This window comes from Alternaria alternata (genome assembly GCF_001642055.1).
Source record: "Alternaria alternata strain SRC1lrK2f unplaced genomic scaffold CC77scaffold_10, whole genome shotgun sequence".
Taxonomy (NCBI): domain Eukaryota; kingdom Fungi; phylum Ascomycota; class Dothideomycetes; order Pleosporales; family Pleosporaceae; genus Alternaria; species Alternaria alternata.
This window is the reverse complement of record NW_017306199.1, coordinates 835,391-855,487: the sequence shown is the minus strand read 5'-3', so window position 1 is coordinate 855,487 and position 20,097 is coordinate 835,391. Positions and strand designations below refer to the sequence as shown.

At 52.0% G+C, this 20,097-nt stretch overlaps 7 protein-coding genes across 7 annotated transcripts; 4 read left to right on the top strand and 3 right to left on the bottom strand.

Annotated features, from left to right (window-relative positions):
• Positions 1–6: 6 nt before the first annotated feature.
• On the bottom strand, positions 7–1,972 carry CC77DRAFT_82745 (FMN-dependent alpha-hydroxy acid dehydrogenase). The gene has a single exon (XM_018533320.1). The coding sequence runs from the start codon at positions 1,537–1,539 to the stop codon at positions 379–381; it is 1,161 nt and encodes a 386-aa protein (XP_018386248.1). The 5' UTR covers positions 1,540–1,972; the 3' UTR covers positions 7–378.
• A 1,099-nt stretch (positions 1,973–3,071) lies between these two features.
• Positions 3,072–4,804, top strand: CC77DRAFT_82838 (nitrilase). The gene is made up of 2 exons (XM_018533321.1): positions 3,072–4,029; positions 4,078–4,804. The coding sequence occupies exons 1-2, from the start codon at positions 3,484–3,486 to the stop codon at positions 4,594–4,596; spliced, it is 1,065 nt and encodes a 354-aa protein (XP_018386247.1). The 5' UTR covers positions 3,072–3,483; the 3' UTR covers positions 4,597–4,804.
• A 969-nt stretch (positions 4,805–5,773) lies between these two features.
• Positions 5,774–5,971, bottom strand: CC77DRAFT_899440 (ribosomal protein P1; the record flags this gene model as incomplete). The annotated part of the gene is made up of 1 exon (XM_018533561.1): positions 5,774–5,971. A coding segment is annotated over one exon (198 nt), but the record flags the coding sequence as incomplete, so codon positions are not given.
• Positions 5,972–7,245: 1,274 nt separating this feature from the next.
• Positions 7,246–9,180, top strand: CC77DRAFT_1031204 (hypothetical protein; the record flags this gene model as incomplete). Its single annotated transcript, XM_018526646.1, has 2 exons — positions 7,246–7,294; positions 7,358–9,180. The coding sequence occupies 2 exons, from the start codon at positions 7,246–7,248 to the stop codon at positions 9,178–9,180; spliced, it is 1,872 nt and encodes a 623-aa protein (XP_018386245.1).
• A 2,310-nt stretch (positions 9,181–11,490) lies between these two features.
• Positions 11,491–15,157, top strand: CC77DRAFT_1020466 (transmembrane protein 1). The gene is made up of 9 exons (XM_018525049.1): positions 11,491–12,124; positions 12,171–12,305; positions 12,358–12,440; positions 12,493–12,596; positions 12,646–12,927; positions 12,974–13,067; positions 13,117–13,158; positions 13,207–14,456; positions 14,521–15,157. Exons 1-9 carry the CDS (start codon positions 11,848–11,850, stop codon positions 15,023–15,025), a joined length of 2,772 nt encoding a protein of 923 aa, XP_018386244.1. The 5' UTR covers positions 11,491–11,847; the 3' UTR covers positions 15,026–15,157.
• Positions 15,158–15,996: 839 nt separating this feature from the next.
• CC77DRAFT_1040580 (Zn-dependent exopeptidase) lies at positions 15,997–17,489 on the top strand (the record flags this gene model as incomplete). Its single annotated transcript, XM_018527210.1, has 2 exons — positions 15,997–17,179; positions 17,233–17,489. 2 exons carry the CDS (start codon positions 15,997–15,999, stop codon positions 17,487–17,489), a joined length of 1,440 nt encoding a protein of 479 aa, XP_018386243.1.
• A 68-nt stretch (positions 17,490–17,557) lies between these two features.
• CC77DRAFT_1020465 (FAD binding domain-containing protein) lies at positions 17,558–19,551 on the bottom strand. Its single transcript, XM_018525048.1, has one exon. The coding sequence runs from the start codon at positions 19,391–19,393 to the stop codon at positions 17,738–17,740; it is 1,656 nt and encodes a 551-aa protein (XP_018386242.1). The 5' UTR covers positions 19,394–19,551; the 3' UTR covers positions 17,558–17,737.
• Between the last annotated feature and the right edge of the window lie 546 nt (positions 19,552–20,097).

Below are 20,097 nucleotides of genomic sequence, written 5' to 3'. Positions count from 1 at the left end.
TGCCAGAAGCCGGAAGACCGCACCGTGGGAAGGAGCGTGTCGCGCTAGTGGCTAACGTGTTTTTGGCTAGGAGTGTTTCTACGCGTCAGGAACGATGTCTCAAACCACAAAGCAACCGTAAGTTATGTTCATCCTGCCGACGTGTCCTTTGATGAAGACATCAATTTCAATCAGTACGCCCCACACGATTCATATTAGGCGACCGTTCTAGATCTTGACAGCCTCAGAAACGCAAGATTAGACAGCAGATCGCAATGGCAAACTTGAGGTTGCAGAAAATTCTTGATAAATTGTGGATGAAAAGTATGTACATGTAATGGAATGAAAGGAAATGGGTATCTGAGTTCTTGCGCAGCAAGAGACGGCTATCATCGCCGTTTAAACGCTGAAGCTGACAGCAGGAGTCTTCCAGTTAACCAGCTCAGGCCCAATCTTCTTCAGGTCTGCTACACCGATGTTGGCTGCGTCGTTGATGAGCTCGTACTTGAGCATCTCGGTCGCCCTTGCGACACCCTCAGCACCATAGATGTTGGCGTACATGAAGGGCCTTCCCAGACCGACAGCCTTGACACCCAAAGAAAGGAGCTTGAGAACATCAGTTCCGTAGCGGATACCGCCGTCGGCGTAAACTTCGATCTGCTGGAAGATCTCGGGGTCTTCGTTGTAGATTTCCAGAGCGACTTCAAGAGATGATGGCGAAGTGTCGGTTTGGCGGCCGCCGTGGTTGGAGAGGAAGATGGCCTTTGCGCCCTGCTTGACGGCTTCGCGGGCGTCTTCAACAGTCTGGATACCCTTGGGGATGATAGGCAGGGAGGTCATGTTGGACAGCTGCTGGAACAGATCCCAGGTCAGAAGGCTCAGGTTGACGTCTGCGGAACCAACACCGTAACGTGCAGCACGGTGCCTGACACCGTCACCGGGCGAGTCGACGGTCAGGACAATAGCCTTCGCACCAAGGCTCTCGATCCTCTTGAAGAGAACTTGTGTGTCGTTCATGTCACCATCAAGGTATACTTGTTGGAACAGGACTTGTTCTGAACCGTTGGGACGAGCAGCGTAGATATCCTCTAGGCTCTTCGACGAGTAGAGGGAGGTCATGTAGAGGATGTTACCCTCGCCAGCACCCTTAACAAGACCAAGCTCGCCATCTTCGTTGGCGTATCCGCCACGCGCACACGGTGAGATGAAGAACGGCGCTGAGAAGTTGTGGCCAAGGATGGTCGTGGGCATGGAAGCTTCGATGTTGGTAATGTCACGCAGGACGCGTGGTCTCAATCGGTACCGGGAGAAGACTTCTAGGTTGTTGCGGTACGACCATTCGCCAGCCGCTCCGTTGCGGTAGTATGTGTAGGCTGAGGTGTTCATGTGTTGACGACCAACCCACTGGAAGTCTGGCAGACCAACCAGGGAGCTGAGAGGAGGCAGAGTTCCATTGGCGACGAACCCAGCCAACTGGTCATCGATACCAGTGTCTGGTTCGTTCAGGAAAGGCCGGGCTGCGAGAGCGCAAGTAGCGAAAGCGAGGAGTGAGTAACGCATCTTGAGCGACTGCTGGTATAGTATCTGAGAGGAGAAAAGATCGACTGTGGGTGAATGATAGTCGGGTGGACGCTCCCAAGACTCTTATACTTCGTCAGTCAGGCCTGGCATACATTGGAGCAGCACCTGGGCAAGACGGCGCCTAGTTTGCATGTAACCACTCTGGGGATAAAATCCTGCATGCCATCCAATCCTTGCCTGTACACCATTTGTGCAAAACCAGAGCGCACATGGCGTTACTTACCAAACTGGGTTTCGAAACCATTTGCGTCATCGGAGTAGGGCCGTGAAGGCCCTTCATCTGATAAACAAGCCTGTCAAGACGTCCAGAGTGGAGCACGGTTATCTCCTGCTGCGTTGCCAAGAGCACCAGAGGCGGTTGCGACCAGGTTGTTGTTTAGCATGAATTGCACGCACTGGGCACAGTAGCTGCATCGGGCCGATGTGGTTCATGTCAGGATTGTCAGTCCAGGCACGCGGGTGACCCACCGCGGAATTTCGAATCCATCGGTGTTGTTGTGGTAGCTTGATTGGTCAGGACATTGGTAATGGCTGCACAGTTCCTGAAATTGAGGTACCGGGACAAGACCGAAACGTGGAAGGTGGCTTTCGGTCACAGCCGTGGGATTCCTAGGTAGCTCGGCACATTGCCGGACCTGGAACATCACTTATCCCACCGGCTTGTGTGAAACGAATTCCGCTCTATGGGCTCGATGACAAAGCCAGCAAAACATCATTCCGCTGCGCCTCCACTACGTTCTTTGGTACGCGTGGTGATGTCGTTGGCGGCTTTGCTGTTACTCGGCATGACTGGAACAGGCGAATGTGTTATCGCCACAGAGGGATCATATAACAACGAACTAGAATGAGCCATGCGCATATTGGACTTCCTAAACGATACTCGTTGTCTTGGTATCTTAGCTGTTTATCTGTATTGAAATTTGAAGGAAGGTCCTACCCCATCGGATCGCACCTCCGAGGGCACACATGGACTCTAGTGCGCTATAATACAAACTTTTGCGTATCGTCGCGGTCGCACAGTGCTCTAGATTGCTGTTCAGTCAAATTTTCGTGCGACTACATGCACGAGTGGGGTAGTCGTGATGACAAGGAACGATGAAGGATGGAACAGTGGCCCAAACAGTTTGAAACCAGTTGACAGGTGGGCGACGCGAACGCGCTAGTGCTGTAGCGCGTAACGGTCACGACGCCATTCCAAGGTTGTGTCCGATATTTGTTCTGTCTACACCGACCACGAATCTCCTAAGCCACCGTTGAGTGCCGGAGCTAATTCACACGACTAGTCGGAAGGACCGGTGTCGACACGGCAGCGTCCGCAAGGGAAGGAACATCCACGAATGCGAATATGGCGGATCTCCGCCTCCCGTTATCACTTTCTGCGGAAGACCGTGTTGACGTAGCCTGAATAGGAGGACATGCACATATCCAGGTGCTGGAGCCCGCTTCTCTGATGAGTTCGATACAGGGGAGATTGCGTCAAGAAAGCAATCGCAAAGAGCCGACTAGTGACGCGACGACTACCCAGGTATCCACGAGAAGAATTTGACAGCTCATGCTAAACGGTTAAGTATCTTGGTTTCACTCGGCTTGGCACTGATATAGGCTACCAGGGTGTTCAATGGGAGTTCTACACGACGCTATCGTCATAGTCATGTCTGACACCCTTCCATGCAGTGACACTCAATGGTACCTCGGTAGCGCCGGCCTCGATGTATACTTCAAGGCGCAGCAATGCTTAAGTTATTGAATAATCGGAGGAATTGTCGTATCCACTAGTGCAAAGTTGAAGAGCTTTACGACGGCAATGTCGACAGGGTGTAAGGTTCCAAGAGGTGCGGGGGAGTCGCCGAAGACGCGGGGTCAGGCGCTCAGTCAAGAACACTATACTCTTATTTCGCTCGCGACCACGACCAGCCGTCCATCATGGCAAACGTTCTGCGCGTGGCAGCATGCCATGTATCGCCGATCTTTCTAAATGCACGCCGAACAACCGATAAAGCCATATCACTCATCAAGCAAGCGGGATCCAATAAGGCCAACCTTGTAGTGTTTCCCGAGACCTACATCTCTGCTTTTCCGATATGGAGTGCTCTACGTGCGCCCTCGGAAAACCATACACTCTTCCAGCGCATGGTACAGGAGTCTATCTATGCTGATGGTGATGAAATGGAGGCGGTACGTGAAGCGGCGCGATCGAATAACGTCCTTGTAAGCATCGGCTTCAGCGAACGATCCCGGCACAGTAACGGCTGCCTATACAACTCGAACATCTTCATCGGGAAGGAAGGAGAAGTCCTCGTCCACCATCGCAAGCTGGTCCCTACCTTCTTCGAGAAGCTTACGTGGAGTAGCGGTGACGGCCATGGGCTGCGTGTGGCTGACACGCAATTCGGTCGCATCGGCACATTGATTTGTGGCGAGAACACTAATGCGCTTGCAAGGTACTCGTTGATTGCGCAGGCTGAGCAGGTGCGTGATTCTCATTCTGTCCATCGCGCTCGAGCCTTACGGAGTTAGGTACATATTTCGACCTGGCCCGCAATTTGGCCGACAAGAACTTCACACACCGCGCAATCCACCGACGATAGTAATGAGCAATCTAGTCCAAGCGTTGCGCGTGAGACGAATTACGACAATCTAGCGGCGAACAAGACCCGCGCCGCAGCACATTGCTTCGAAGCGAAGTGTTTTGGTGTAGCGTGCTCTGGCCATCTCGCTGAAGACGCTATCAAGACTATCATCGACGGGGCAAGCCAGCCGGATGTCGTGGCCGACACTTTACGCGCTATGCCCCGAGCTGCGACCTTCTTCCTGGATCCCACTGGCGCTCCGTTGCGTAGCTTTACCTACCGGGACGCGGAAAAAGAGTACGTGCACGCTTTACAAGATCAAGAAGGTATATTGTATGCCGACATGAGCCTGGACGACTGCATTGAGGGAAAACAATATCACGATGTCGTAGGTGGGTATCAGCGACTGGATGTGTTTGATCTCAAAGTCGATCGATCAAGGAAAGAACCGGTACGCTTCAGTTAAGATCTGGGCTATAAGATAGTCACCTATTGTCGTTATCACCCCATGCGGCATCGTGTCGAGGCAGTTCACAAAACGCTCTTCGATCGTATGCATTATTTATACAAGAGCTCCGCGATACTTCCGTAGGCCAGCACCCTCGCGTTCACCGTATCGAAAAGTAGTGAGTCTCTAATGACGCTACCATACTTCTCGTCAACCCTCGTCACAGTGCCTGCACCGATCCAACGGTCTTGAGCAATTTGAACCTAGTCGTATGATTCCGAGTCAACCGTTACCAAGCTTTTGCGGGGTGAGAAATTCCTTGGGTATGGCTTTCGGGTCGGATAGCGTCCTGCCGGGAATGTACGCGGAAAGCGATGATCGAACGTATGCCATTCATCGGAAGAATATCGGGCGTTGAGGCGCAACGTAAGGTCTACAGGACAGGTAGGCCGAGCAAGTATACCTTTATCTGGGATGTGCCGGTAGCATCTACAGGCAAGGGAAGCCTACTCAGCCGAACACCTTCTTCCGTCCTGACCATACTCTGTTCAAATCGCCGCCGACGTTCTGTTTCCAATGTCTCAGTCTTGGCAACACGAATTAGCTGTCTTGGTGATCGACGGCTGACCGCGCTGTCGGATTTAAGACGGAGGCATCTCCACTCCCAGCACTGAGACCTTGGCAAGTCTTCTTTCAGGGCCAGACACAACAGCCAAGTAACGCATGGTTTCTTTCAAGTTTCCGCTAGTATCCCATCCCTCTGCGTCATGGTCATCGTGGTACTGCGAGACCGAAACCGAGCCCCGGAATGGAATGCGGTGTTAATCCGTCGGCGCGCTGCGCCAGACTCATGATGAGTATTCAATAAGCATGGTACGTCACGCGTGGCACAGCCCATCACTAGCACCGGAGAAGCGACCAATTCGTCGAGAGAAAGATTCCCTTGTTTGTATCACATCTAACGTGGTATCTCAAAACTCTCGTAATCCTCCGAGCCCATGATGGAGCAAAATGTACACCGCCTTGCATCATTTGCATTGTCCCTGCTGCCGTTTCCTTAGCCGAATAGGTCACCAAAGGCAGAACCGTCGTCCGAATCTGCGTCGATGTCGATGCCTTCATCTCCGTCTCTCTCTTCGTTTCCATTCTCTCCAGACACCTTGCCATCTTCCTTGGTATCGGCAACGGTGTTGCGGCCGGCTGGCGCAGCCGTGACCGCGGTCAAGACTTCCTTGACGTTCTTGTCCTTGAGTGCGTTGGCGAAGAGTGTGGTCCAAATCGGCTCCACGTCCTCGAGACCAGCAGCCTTGAGCAGTGTCTGGAGCTTTTCTGGTGTTATGGCGATGCTTTCGTCAGCGAGGATCAAGGCGGCGTAAGCGACAGCTTGCTCGGACTTGTCGGTAGTGGTAGACATTGAGGGGACCTTGCACCGTCCGAGTTGATGTTCGTATTCAAGGGAGAACGGTATGTTGGTTGTGATCGGTTGCGATTAATTCCCAGAAGTTTGTTGTTACTCTTGAGGTAAGTGCAGCTTTGGTGGTATTGATATGGACTGTATCGCTCGGTTCGTTATGCTGATCTGTTGGTACAAGACTCTTATATGTGTCTTGTAGAAGCACTAGTCGGTCGAGTCACAGTATTTTCACATCGTATCCAGATCAACTTTGGTAGCGACATGGTCATGTTGTGGATCCTGCGACGATCGTATTACGGTAGCGACGAACAGCCTGCTCTCAACAACATCGCCGCTTGGAATAATTCCAGACACAATGTAGAGGTCTAGCTACGATTGGCACGTTGAAAGCTCGTTCGAACAAGGTCCGTCCGTAAAGGGTTGGGTTGCGCGGAGTGAGTCAGCAAAAGGGCGTTGCGGCACCCGATCGAGCAGCCCGCCTTATCACATTGTGACTCATGGCCAATATGACCTTACAAGGCCACCCAGATATGCCTTGTGTACGAATTTGGAGCGATTGGGCCGTAACTGACTTTGTCCGTAGGTCCGGTCGCTGGAGAAGAAGCTCGCGGAATCGAAAAAGTGTCAAAGGGGCACGAAACACCAGAAATGAGCTTCAATACCTTCCTGCATCCGGATTTCTGGCCACATGAAAAACACCATGTCCCTCCTTTGCAACTTGTACTACGACTTTCTGGTACTCGAATACCCCGTTTGCTCTGTCCGATAGTCATTCAATGTAACGACGAAGTTCCTCGTCTGGTATCGCATTTTCGTACAGGTTTCGTAAGAACCGCGCAGATTGAAAAAGGCTTGTGTCGCTACCGGTTACTGTCATGCCAGCCCGTACCGTCACAAATCCGGTGTCTTCTTGTGCCTTCGTGGTGCGGACTGGCTTAGCATGGTCCTGCCTAGGTAGTAGAAGCCTTCACGGGTAGCAACAGAGTGGCAAAACAGGCACTCGTCGCTGCTTGTGTGCTGTATCCTCGAGTATCTTGGAGTTACTGGTAAGGCGAGCTCATGACGCCTGTACGTCGCGTTGTGGTCACTGGTGCTACGTGCATTCCGCGTCGCAGGGTCGCGGGGCCAAAGCTTACGCGTATATCGTATAGCGTATAAGAGAGCTTCCCTAGTCAGCTTCACATCGCGGAGTCCATTTATAAAGCGAACGTTGCATGGTCCACATTGCATCTCAGTTCGCTCAAGCCACTACTATGGCCAGAGTTACTGCTCGCACCATGTCGTTATTACATGTGTTTGCAGGTGCTGCAGCCTTAGGCGCCATTTTACCCCTGTCAGGCGGTCCAATCAACAACCACCAACAAGCCGTCTTGAACGCCACTCCAAACATCCCAGAACCTCCAAAGCCAGAAACGATCGATGTCATCGAACTTCCATTACCTCCAGTATCTGCAAGCAGAGACGTCGGTGCATGTACAGCGGCGCTTAACCCACATCTGACGGGTTGCATTGCACGAGAGCTTACGGATAAGTTCCAAGCTGGGGATTTTACACCGGATGGCCAAAATGTGATTGTCACAGTGACCTTCGTTGGAGCGCCTGCGGCTCCAAGTTCGGCAAGCATTTACGAGGGGGTTCAACTGATTCTCATCAGAACGGACGGTACAAACTTCAGCAATGGCGACCCGTGGAAATGTCTGACGTGTGGTGTACCGACCAAGAATGCGAAAGAACTGGATCCGCAGAGGGATTATCCACATGTGTTCAGAAGCGGCGACAAAGCAATCTGGGGCCATAATATCCTCGATTGCAATGGCAAGCAGTTGGCCAGCGATGCCTGCACGCCCGATGACATCCACATATATCCAATTTACTGGTCGGACGGAGCTCCTCGGGAGCTCCGCATACACCCCGATGATGTTCACATTGGTTGGAGTTCGTTCACGAACGGTGCTGGACAGTTCTCCTACTTTGGCCGTCTGGAATTCAACGCGCATCCTCCAGGAACAGGTCCTGCTGTGCCTCGGTACGATCTGGTCGATGTTGACCTGCTCGTCGATCCAAAGCGCGGGGCTTTCATAACAGCCGATGGTAGTGAATTGAAGCTCCATCCCGAATCAATCATCATTGGTGAGCTGAGAGGCTTCAGCGGATCTGGAGATGAGATACTGTACCTCGGTGCACCCACCGAATCAACGAATATTGATCTATATGCAGTTCATATCGAGACTGGTATAGTTCGTCGCCTAACCAGTCACCCCGACTACGCTGATCCAATTGCCTTTTCTGCTGACGACCAATGGTTTGTCACTCAAGATACACGAGCGAGCGAGCGTCAGATGTGGATGTCCGGCATGCGAGGTATCCCGCCTCTCATCGACATTGTCGCGGTGGCAGTCGCAGCGTCTACACGAAACAATGGGAAGCGTCGTTTCTTTCAACCCATCTTGATAGACCGCCATGGAGATCGTGGGTCGTATTACGGGCAGCAGGTCAACGGAAATGGCGAAAAAAGCGATGGGGGCATCAATGACCCAAGTTGGAATGGGCGAGCGGATCCGGCCTTTTCTTTGGATAGTACATGCATTGTGTATTGGCAAGCGATCGTTACCTCTCCAGCTTGTGGTGGCATCAACCCACTGCCTTGCCCCGCCTCCACTGCGCAGGGTCGGCGTGAGTACCGTGTCATGCTCGCGCGTCTGAGCGATCGCCAGCCCTCACTGCCGGCCCCAGTTTATAAGGTGTCCAGTCGCATACCGTGGGCAACACCATTCCCACCGGGTACTGACGTCCCTTCGCTGCCCACACTAAAGCCAGGTAACTATACCCTCCGTGGTAAGGTATCTGGATTTGCGGAGGTCAGCCTTATTGGAGACGCGGTTCATCCCGAACCAAGCTCTATTAAGCGCGTCGTGGCCAATTATACAGATTTTTCTGATGACGGCGACCACACCATCAACGGCTTGGAGGACGTCGAGCTGACTGTCCTGTTTCCGAATGTCTGGAACCAGAGACTCGATTGGTATTCCGACATTGTGCAGACGGGATCGTCGACTGGAAGCAAGAAAACTGGTGCGCGCGGGCTCCAGTTGAGGATTGATGTGATGAAGAACATACTTGAAGCGAACGGGACGCTGACGACAACTATCGACGGCGTAGCTTATCATCAACCTGCCAACGGCACCTAAACAAGACGTTCTTAGCTGTAGCTGGAGTTCGAACAATTTTCATGTATTGCTTTCGGCGGCCTATCGGTCACATTAAGTCGTTAGTCACCCAGCTAGCTGATCACTACCGGTGAACCTGTCCATAGCTGGCAGTGTTTGCTTCGTGGCAGAACATCTTTGGGCGAGAAGCGTGGGGATATCGATAACACTATTGCGTTGGAGACATTTTAGTCAAACCTTCGAAGGTTTGAGCACGTTCCTGGTCCTGGCGAGGGTGGGACCCTTTTTGGCGTTTGTTACCCGCCCGGGCAGGACTAGGCCAAGCTGTCGCATGCCCTGACCAGCGCCTTTAGGCTAGCCGTTTATAATTGCTGGATGTTTGCATGCGCCGAGGTTGCAGCAATATCACATACCAACTCCAGACCTCATCCAAGCGGGAATGACTCTCTGCACCAGACGATGTGGTGATGTCATCAGGAGAGTAAGCCTCGGCGTCCCTAGGAACATCATTCGTCGGATGTACTGGCCATAATGCTAAGCCTCGCGTCGCTCGGTAGCTCTATTTTATTCGTGGATGCATTTCTAAGCCGCCATGGATTTCCCGCTGCCAGATCGAACGCGTACGACGTCCTCGGGCCGCCCGCTAGCGCCACCCAATATGTCGACCCGCGCATTCGCACTGATCCTGCATCTGCAACCGCATCTAGAAGCCGCGTTTTCGGATTCGACCAATCTCAATGAAGTGCACTCCGAAGCTCGTGTTCATTGGTACTATGCACAAAAAAAAATGCAATGGACTTGATGTCTTTCCTAAAGTGTACCGTTCACCGCTTGTGGCTGAGTGAGTAAGCGGTATGATTAACAACCGGTTAACGGTAAATGTCTGAAGATCGATCTGACTCGGTAAGTGAACGGGATCGCCAGGATGGGTGGTGCTCACGCTCTCGCATGGTTCACATAGTTGCTGTGCCACCCGTGTGACACATCACTTTAAGAACCTCACGTTGCTGATTCTACTTTTTGCTCATACAGGGTCCTCGATACGAACGCCATGTGGAAAGACCCATGCAATTGGTTAAGATCCGCAGATTTACGCCCGTGCCTGCGGCAACGTGGACCCGAAGTCCCAAACGCTTGCACGGCTCAGTTTACAGCTGTTTGCCGTCCTCGTGGGGAGCGCTCGACAAGCCCTGCTCAATCCCGCCTTTCTCACCGTGAATCCAATGGCTCCTGACGTTGATTGGAGACATTAGAACAATGATGGACGAGCATGCCCACTACTCCGGTGAGTACCATTCCACTCTCCTTGTGAACATGATTCATCAATCTCGTGCAATGATTCAAACGAACCTCCGAAGTGGGCTTGCTTGACGCAAGGAACGAAAGCATGGAGTCAGATACGCCATGGTTTGGTGGGCGCGTTGAGGCTTATGGGCAGCTCTGATGCGATTTACTATCTGGTAGTCGGCGACCTACCCATGCACTCGACGACCCTGTATCGCTTACCACGCTGCTGGTGGAGTATGTGTGGAGATTTTGCATGATAACTAAGTCCGGAGGGTTCTAGCGGTTCAGTCGTCTGTCGTGTACTCATGCCGCTATGCGTGTCAGACTGCAACGCAATAATCAAGCAATGTACGCCTTCGCCCTCACTCTGTTTAGTGATGACGTTCAATTGATCCTTCTGTCGCTATTTCCAGTACCGTGTCTCTAAATTTAAATGAGTCAAACAATGAATCATAGCAATACAGCAGAACCTTGGCAGTGGTTCGATCTGGTGGGACGACTAGATTGGCATAACGCGGGATCAAGGCCAAGCGAAGATGCGGTATATTGTCGCTACAGCTTCGAATTAGTTTATACGCATGCTAATCTACTAGGCAGTTCAAGGTAGAACTTCCGGCTATCTCGGGTTAGAGTAACAATGAGACATATCTAGGTAGTCATGCAACTGCATGATCGAGATGGGTCTTCATGTCCCATTCACATGCAGTTTTCTTTCGTAGGCTGGGATTCATTCCTCATACGTCAGCAAGCGACTCGATAACCGAAAGGATTGCGATCTGGATAGACAGTGCTTGGAAGGTGGTAGGGGTGGGTCAAACGGAAGGGCGCCCTTGCTGAATCGACACGGAAGATTACGAATTCAGTAACAACCCATCCAGCAGGATGCTTTTGTATCATGCGGGTCTCTACTGCAGATGTGGGCCGTAAGCTTAGACTAGTAGGCTATGTTTGCGAAGGTCGCGGTGTGTATTGCCGCTCGGCATATGCCCGCAAAACCAGTTGTCAAGCGCGCGTCTTGAGCATTCCATTAGTATGAAAGCGCACCATCGTATGTGCAAAAAATAGTCTCTCAATTCCTTCCTCCCTTCCCATTAGTGCTGATTCAACGCTATGGAACCGTATGCGTTATTCGAAAACGTATCTGGTCTCTCCGTTGAGGACCAGACTTTCGTCTCTCGATTTGGGCGCGGCCCGATACTTCCCGTCTCCCATAACACAGTGCATGAGGCCTTTGAGAGTATCGCAGATACTCATCCAGGTGCTGTGGCTGCTATACATGGAGTCAAAAGCATCACGTACCTGCAACTGGATCTTGCTGCCAACCGTTTGGCACACTACCTCATCGCCTCAGGACTTCGACCCAGACAACGAGTATGTGTCGTAGTGCAACGATCAATAGAGATGCTCATTGGCTTCTTTGCTGTCATGAAGGCTGGATGCCAGTACGTTCCAATCGATGGTGGCGTCGCATCTGACGAAGCTTTGCGACACATATTCGAGGACACCGAAGCCCGTTTCATTTTGTGTCTACCCCAATACTGGGATAGAGTCAAGCAGTTCGCCAATCTTAACACTATCGTCCTCGAACTAGGCATGAACACTGGAGCGTTCTACTCTGCTAGTAGACCAGGCATTCCTGTCACGTCGGACGATGGTGTGTACGCAATGTACACTTCAGGTTCGTGTCCTCTACGTCGGCTATAAGCTTCGCTAATCAGTGGCAGGAAGCACTGGTGTACCCAAAGGCGTAGATGTCAAGCATGGCGCTAAGACCAACGCCCTCCTTTCGGAGCCGGGTCGACTGGGGATGACCGTTGGCTCAAAGGTCGGTCAGGTTTTGAGTATATCCTTCGCCATGGGTGAGTTTTGATATCTTCGATGGTACACGAAATATGCTGATCGTTACTGCAGGAGCATGGGAGATGCTGGGGTGCTTGATGAATGGCGGGACGTTGTATCTACGAGGATCTGACTGGGATGCAACACTGAAACAGGTAGCTGGAACTACCTACTGCCGCTGACAAACCTCGCTAACGAGCTCGGTAGATCGACACTCTGATATGCACTCCTTCTATTCTCGCAAAGTATAATCAACAACACTATCCGAACGTCAAGACGATCGCTGTAGCAGGAGAAGCGTGTCCGCAAGGGTGAGTACGTCGCAGGACCTGACTTGAACTAGTACTGACCATAACATAGTCTTGCTGATGACTGGGCTCAAGGTAGATCTTTCTGGAATCTACTAGGCTCGACGGAAACCTTTTTGCTTTCTGCACAAGAGCATGTCGTCGGCACGCCTCTATCGATCGGTCGACCCCTACCCAATGTCTCTTGCTACGTTCTCGATGATGTCGGTAGACTTGCGCCAGTCGGCCAGAAGGGCACACTCTGGGTGGGCGGTGCAGGCCTTGCAAAGGGGTACATCAACCTACCTCTGACGACTGCGGAAAAATTCCAACCAGACGTATTCTCCAACGATGGGTAAGTGGAGATCTCGCAGTTTTCGACCTCGCTAACTATGGCGCAGCTCCAAGATGTACAATTTTGGGAACATCGTATGCTGGAAATCAGATGGCACTATGGATTCATTCGGCCGAATGGACGATCAAGTGAAAATCAAGGTTGGCTCTCATCGGCGAAGAGTTTTGATCGTTGTTCTGACCATTGCAGGGATTCCGCGTCGAGCTCGACGGTGTTACTGCTACTATCGAGGTACGTATGTTCTTGCTGGCCTTTCATCATCGCTAATCTCATATGCAGAGATTCGCTGGTATTACACGAGCTGCCGCTCTCGTCATCGACGGTATACTGCACGGATTCTACGCATCCTCCGCTTCCATCAATGAACAAGAGCTCAATGACTCTGTTCGAAAGCAACTTCCTTACTACTCCGTACCTGAGCGATGGCTGCGCGTTGACGACATCCCTTTGAACTCCAACGGCAAGGTCGACAAGACACAACTAAAGACACTCGCGGCAGCATGCAACACACCGATCTCAGAAGTGAAGCGTATGAAACCGATGCATACAAGAGTAGATTCAGCCATGGATGCTTTAGTGCTACCCGAGAAGGTTGCGATCCCTCAGGAGCCTATGCGACGTTTGTCAGATGTCGATCTCGAGAAGACTTCTGCACTGAAGAGTCTTGCACATTGCTCCTTGGTGGAAAAGGACCCATCGCTCAACGTACCAGCCAGACTACCAGAGCCGAAGGGCTCAGAGGTGACGGCTTGGCTGCGGCATCGTGGTCTCATCGCATACCGCTGGTTCCTATTTCCAATCGTCTTCGTCAACATTGGTGTTGCGTGCTGGCTGCTATATGAGGGCATCGAGAGCAGGGAGTACCCATTGTCATCCGTCGCAAACGCCACAGCATCGAATCTTTGTGCTGCGATTTTGATACGATCAGAACCGATCATCAACCTGCTCTTCTTTGTCTTCTCATCCGTGCCTACTTGGGTACCGCTTGGGATACGAAGAATCTGCGCAAACGTGTTCCACATTGGCGGCATACACGTGGGATGCGCCATCGCTGCTGTCATCTGGTTCGTGATCTTCGTGGTCGGCGCGAGCCTTGAAATGGCGAAAGATGTCGATGAGAGAGTCATATCAGTAGCCCCGACAGTATTGTCTTACCTCATCCTGGTCTTATTGCTCGCCATGACTTCGCTGTCGTACCCGGCTATCCGAAACCGACACCACGATATCTGGGAGGCTCTGCATCGTTTTGGTGGGTGGACGGTGCTCATTCTCTACTGGGTGCTCGTCGGACTATCTACCAGAGATTTAGCCCGTGGACGCATGCCATCGACCTCAGAAGCATATTTACGAAATCCCTCGATCTGGCTGATTGCCGCCGCGACCTGTGCGATCATTTTCCCATGGCTGTTCCTCCGTCGCGTACCGGTTCGTTCTGAAGTGTTGTCCTCGCATGCCATCCGCCTGCACTTCGACTCCAAGATAGCACCAGGCAAGGGCGTTCGCCTTGCGCAACACCCGCTCCGTGACTGGTAAGTAATGTCCCTGTATGCACTGCATTTGAGCGTTTTCCTAACTTAATACACCTTCACATAGGCACGGATTTGCCACCATCACAAACGAACCTAATGGAAAGGGCTACTCCGTGATCGTCAGTCGAGCCGGAGACTTCACGGGCCATCTCATCGATACCGCACCAAGATATATCTGGAGACGCGGCATCCCCACATCTGGTGTTTTGCGCATCGCAACACTGTTCAGAAGCGTCGTCGTAGTAGCCACCGGCTCCGGCATTGGCCCATGCCTCTCCATCTTTCCCTACCAACACATCGCCATGCGCATCCTATGGACTGCACCCAATCACGAGACCACGTTTGGGAAAGGCATGGTTGAAGCTGTCCGCGAAAGAGATCCACAAGCCGTACTTTACAACACCCGGACGTCTGGTAAACCTGACATGAGTCTCTTAACATACGCGCTCTATAAAGAGAGTGGTGCAGAAGCGGTGTTAGTGATTAGCAACAAGCGGTTTACACAGCAAATTGTGTACGACATGGAGAAGCGGGGAATTCCGGCCTATGGCGCCATATTCGATTCTTGAAACATGATAGGGCAACTCAAGCATGGCGGTGTCCAGCAATACTGCTTTTTGTCGCCGCACGAGAACGGGTTTCTCAGGATGACGAGCGCATTGCAGTTCTTTTTTCCAGCAAGCAATCGATGAAGATACATAGATGGTTTCGCAGACATCGCGTGATGCATTTGAGCAGGTGATTTCAAGTTTGTTGACGTAACGACCGGACAATTTCTCCCGGCTAAGCCCGAAGCACGTGGCCACTCTTGGCGGCGGGTACGCGCATTTCCGCTCCACCACCGAGGCTTGGATGCTTGCACCACTAACAGCGCGTCGCACGTCTGTGAAGTACAGTCCATCTCAGCAAACGGTGCTTGGTATTCTTGTGATGCGGTCATGTCTGCCATTGCTTGTGCGACCGAGCACCCGACCGTTCCCGACGCTACCCATTGCCTCGTAACCCAGGGACAACACCACAATGTCAGTCGCATTGCCAGCACGTATGCTCGGTGAAGCCGTCCTGAAGACTTGTCCTGACACCTCCCTCCCCTGGAACGCCAAGATGCAAGTCGATAGTGATTGACCAGCCACGTTTAGCCTTTGCCCTAAAGGACTTGCTTTTCGAGACCAGTTAATCTATCTTATCTAGTGCTGCACATCACACAAGGCAGCTCGTTCCAATGCCCATGCATCTCTGGATCTACTTGATCCTCCCGGGCAGGTGCATCAGGAGTTTCAGCGGAGACAAGACGAAAGGAGAAGGAGATCAAGTTAGCGCCCGGCGCAATTCGCGAAGTCGGCCAATGAGCGGTATGCCACACCATCACCGCTCCGGCGTGTTTATGCTAGAGTATCACCTGCCGGCCATTAGGAGAAGGTCGATCGTTGTACAGAAATGGAAGTCATGTATAAGATGAATGTTGTTTCACAGTATGCTGTAGGCACCAGCGGACCATTCCTTCGTTTCCCCATATTCCTTCGCTCCAAGCAGTCTCAAGATGAAGTACGCTCTTACCGCCGCTCTGGTCCTTCAAAGTACTACCGTTCTCGGTAGTCTTCTGCCTGTTCACTTCACGGCGCCTTCTCCAGCACATTTTCTTGACATTGTTAACAATGGCACGTACGATTTGGGCTGCAGGCCCAAGGCGGTTCCATCCGAGCAGGGCCACTTCGAGCTTCACGCTCTTCTGACTGAGGATCAAATCGCGTATCTTTCCAAGGAGTACGAGAACTCTGAAGAGGTCAGCCTCCATCGCCGGGATCTTACTAAGAGGGCCGCCGACGCTCCAATTGGTAGTGGCGACCGCTGGCAGGGTGGTGCCGTTACACCAGCTGGTCTTGGTACCAAGGCTGCGGGCTCCACTTTCAGCAGCATCATGAATGTCAACGAGATCAACTCAGCCATCAAGGGTCTTGTCAACGGATATGGCATCAGCACCGTCACCCTCCCATACAAGACCTTCAACGGTGCTACACAAACCGCTGGATACGTTGGCGCCGGTACAGACAAGTCCAAGTACCGCCTCTATCTATCTGCTGGCATGCACGCACGCGAACGTGGAGGTCCTGATCAGCTCATCTACTGGATCTCTGACCTCTTGGCCGCAAACAAGGCCGGAACCGGCCTGAAATACGGTAGCAAGACTTACACCAACGCCCAAGTCAAGAGCGTCCTGGCTGCTGGTATTGTCTTCTTCCCTCTCGTCAACCCAGATGGTGTCGCATACGACCAATCTTCTGGATCGTTATGGCGCAAGAACCGCAACACCCGATCCGGAAGCAGCGGCGCCTCCGTCGGTGTTGACATCAACCGCAACTTCGATTTCCTCTGGAACTTCAAGAAATACTTCGACCCCTCCACATCTCCTGCATCTACCTCACCCAGCTCGGAAGCGTTTTACGGCTCGGCTGCTGCGTCTGAGTCAGAGACCAAGAACCACGTCAGTGTCTACGATTCATTCCCGGGCATCAGATGGTTCATGGATATCCACTCTGCTACCGGTGACATCCTTTACAACTGGGGTGATGATGAGCTGCAGAGCACTAGCACAACAATGAATTTCCTCAACAGCGCATACGATGGAAAGAGAGGTCGTATTGGTGACTCAACGTACAAGGAGTACATTCCCTCAGCTGATGCCACGAACATCAAGAACGTTGCTGCCAAGACCGCTGCTGCAAGTAAGTAATATTTGGCTGATTTTTGACATACGACGTACTAATGCTCCATCCAGTGAAAGCAGTAGGCGGACGATCCTACACTTCGATGCAATCCGTGGGCCTGTACGCTACTTCTGGTGCTTCAGATGACTATGCTGCTAGCCGCACATACGCCAAGTCTGGTGCCAACAAGATTCACGGGTTCACCATGGAATTTGGATACGCCACCAACTTCTACCCAACTCTGTCCGAGTTCAACACCAACATTCTCGACACGAACGCTGGATTCATGGACTGGGCACTTGCTGCGATTGCCGTTGGCCTCGTATAATTGAATCAAACGAGTAGCTCAGTGTTACCAGGGTGTACAGGAGTGGTGCGACGGCGTTTTTGAAAAGGTCTAATGCGGAGTTGTAGCGGTACGGATGGCTCTGAGGAAGCGTTCCTGGAGTAATTGGCGCTCACGACATGATGGTTGATGATAGACGATGATATGTTGTGACGGCCGATGTAGCACGTGTAGCAATTTCATATCGTTCAAAACCATTTAATTACTTTGTGATATCACAAACGATCTCTTTACCCCAGCTTGAACCCTCCGCCACAGCCCCTCTGAAATAGACCTTCAGGATCAACCTCCTTGCTCACACTGCGCAAGAACTTTAGGTTTTCCTCTCCGTAGCCTTCAAAAGGATTCTGCCACGCTGCGCAATAGTTCAAGTAACGGTACCGGTGGCCCGTTCCATGCTCTAGGGCAAAAGCATCAATCTGTTCAATCGCCTCCCTGGTGATACTCCTCACCACGTCATCGTGCTCCTCCAGCGCCCAATTTACTGTAAATTGAACGTTTACTAGAGGCTCATCGGAACCTTCATCTAAGCCTAGCGGATTTGCATCGCCCTTCCTAGCCCAGGAAGGTAGACATGGCTGGAGGACCAGAGTCCAGCTCATACCCTTGACTGCATGTTTCTTGATTCTCGGGATCGCATCACGGTATGCTTTGTGAGCGGCATCCAAGGTTTTTCGATCATTCTTGATGGTCGTAGTGGCAAACTCTTGGCGTCGTCCAGGGGGGTTCAAAACGCTCAACTCGTCTGTAGCGCTGACCAAGCTTCGAGTTTTGAACGTACTCCACAAACGCCATAGTTTGTTGAAGCCGGAACTGCGCCAGGACTCTGGCCAACCCTTCTGTTGAGAGTCAGGGGTGGTATGTACGAGATTTACTGCTATAGCTTGGATCCCAGGGAATTGGAGGTATGTAAAACACGTCAGCGGCCCAGCGGCGTGAGGGTCGAATAGATGTTGCAGCTCTCCAGTCAAGGTTCGCGTGACGAAAGAATGAAACGCTGCGAGAACATCTGGAGCTTTGTATGGGAGTAGGTAGAGGAACCCGCTCCAGACATCCGTTGACGCGAAACTGCGAAGTGTGAAGCTGGTCACGACACCGAAGTTGTTACCTCCGCCTTTGAGTGCGCGCCATAGTTTAGGGTTATCTTTCTCAGAGGCGTTCACAATAGATCCATCTGCCAATACAACCTCAAACGCGAGGACGTTATTGCATACGAATCCGTACTGAGGTGAGAAGAACGAGAGACCTCCGCCAAGAGTCAGACCAGAAACACCAACGGCGGAGTTCCTTCCACCAGCCACTGCAAGACCTTCCTTCCCAAGAGCTGAGTACGTGTCAATCCATTTGCAGCCGGCTCCGACGACAACGCTCTGTCTATCTTCGGCAGGGGTGACTTGATTGAAGAGTGATAGATCAATGACAACGCCACCTTTGATGCTTGACGCACCAGCAACAGCAGAGTGACCGCCTCCTCTGATGGCAAAGATGGACTCCAACTCTTCTTTCGTCTCCTTAGCCCGGTCGTTTCTTATATCGAACTCGCGTTTGAGAATCTTGACGGCCTGCGCCAGCTCCCATACGTTGCGCGGCCGCACAATACATGCAGGCGACACCTCGCAAGCCTTCTGATCCCAATACACGTTCATCAAATTTTTGAACTCTGTCGCTTTCTCCGAAGTGGTAACGATGTGCGGGATGGCTGCGATCAGCTTGGCGTTCAACTGTCGTCCAGAAGCCGTTAGTCCATCGTCAAGCCTCAGACGACCAGGTTTCTCAGCTTCTGCGTCGCGCTCGACTTGAGATGAGCGGACACGAAGCCGTTGCCTGATGTATACCGTGGCAAGAAGGATAGCTATGCATGTGTACGAGAGCCATGATAGAGCCATGGTCAAAAATGGAGGACTTGTGCCCGCTGGCGCTCAGAGACAGTACGACAGCTTGTATGCGGTTGGGAACAGCCAAGTCATCAGCGGCTGTAGGAGAAGCATTCGAAATAAGGGTGAATCGGAGGTTGCAACATGAGTTGCGTACGATGCGAGATGTGAGGGGCAGGGCGTAAAGACACGCCCAGCGCAGGCAATGTACACAGTCAGATGACGTAATCACTTGGCACCATCAACACATCTCCAGCAGTCATTGCTTATCATAAATCGATCGGACAGCGAGATCTAATTCTCTCGTCCTTCTCTCGGGCTATGGATCGTGCGCCCAAAAAAGCATTACACCTGACCTGCGATGGCTCATAGAAAATGCGCCCAGAAGGTACGCATCGCATTTTGAATCAACGGGCTGATAGAAACAAAGGGCATGAAAGGTACACAACGCGTCTCTTGAGCGTACAGCAAGGAAACAGCCTGTAATATGTCTATCCAAGTTGGCCTCCTGTAAGTAGAGCACTCATGACGTCGGGGTGCGAAACCAACGAAAACTCGGCTCATGACTTCTGAATTGCTAACGATGCTTCCACGAAGGATGATCGCGACTGGAGAGAGTACAATCACAACCGGTTCGCTACTGGTTGCCTACCTCCTCTCGCCAAGCTTCCGCTTCTGGAGCAGTCGCTGTCCAGAACAGCTGCGATGCTGTGCTC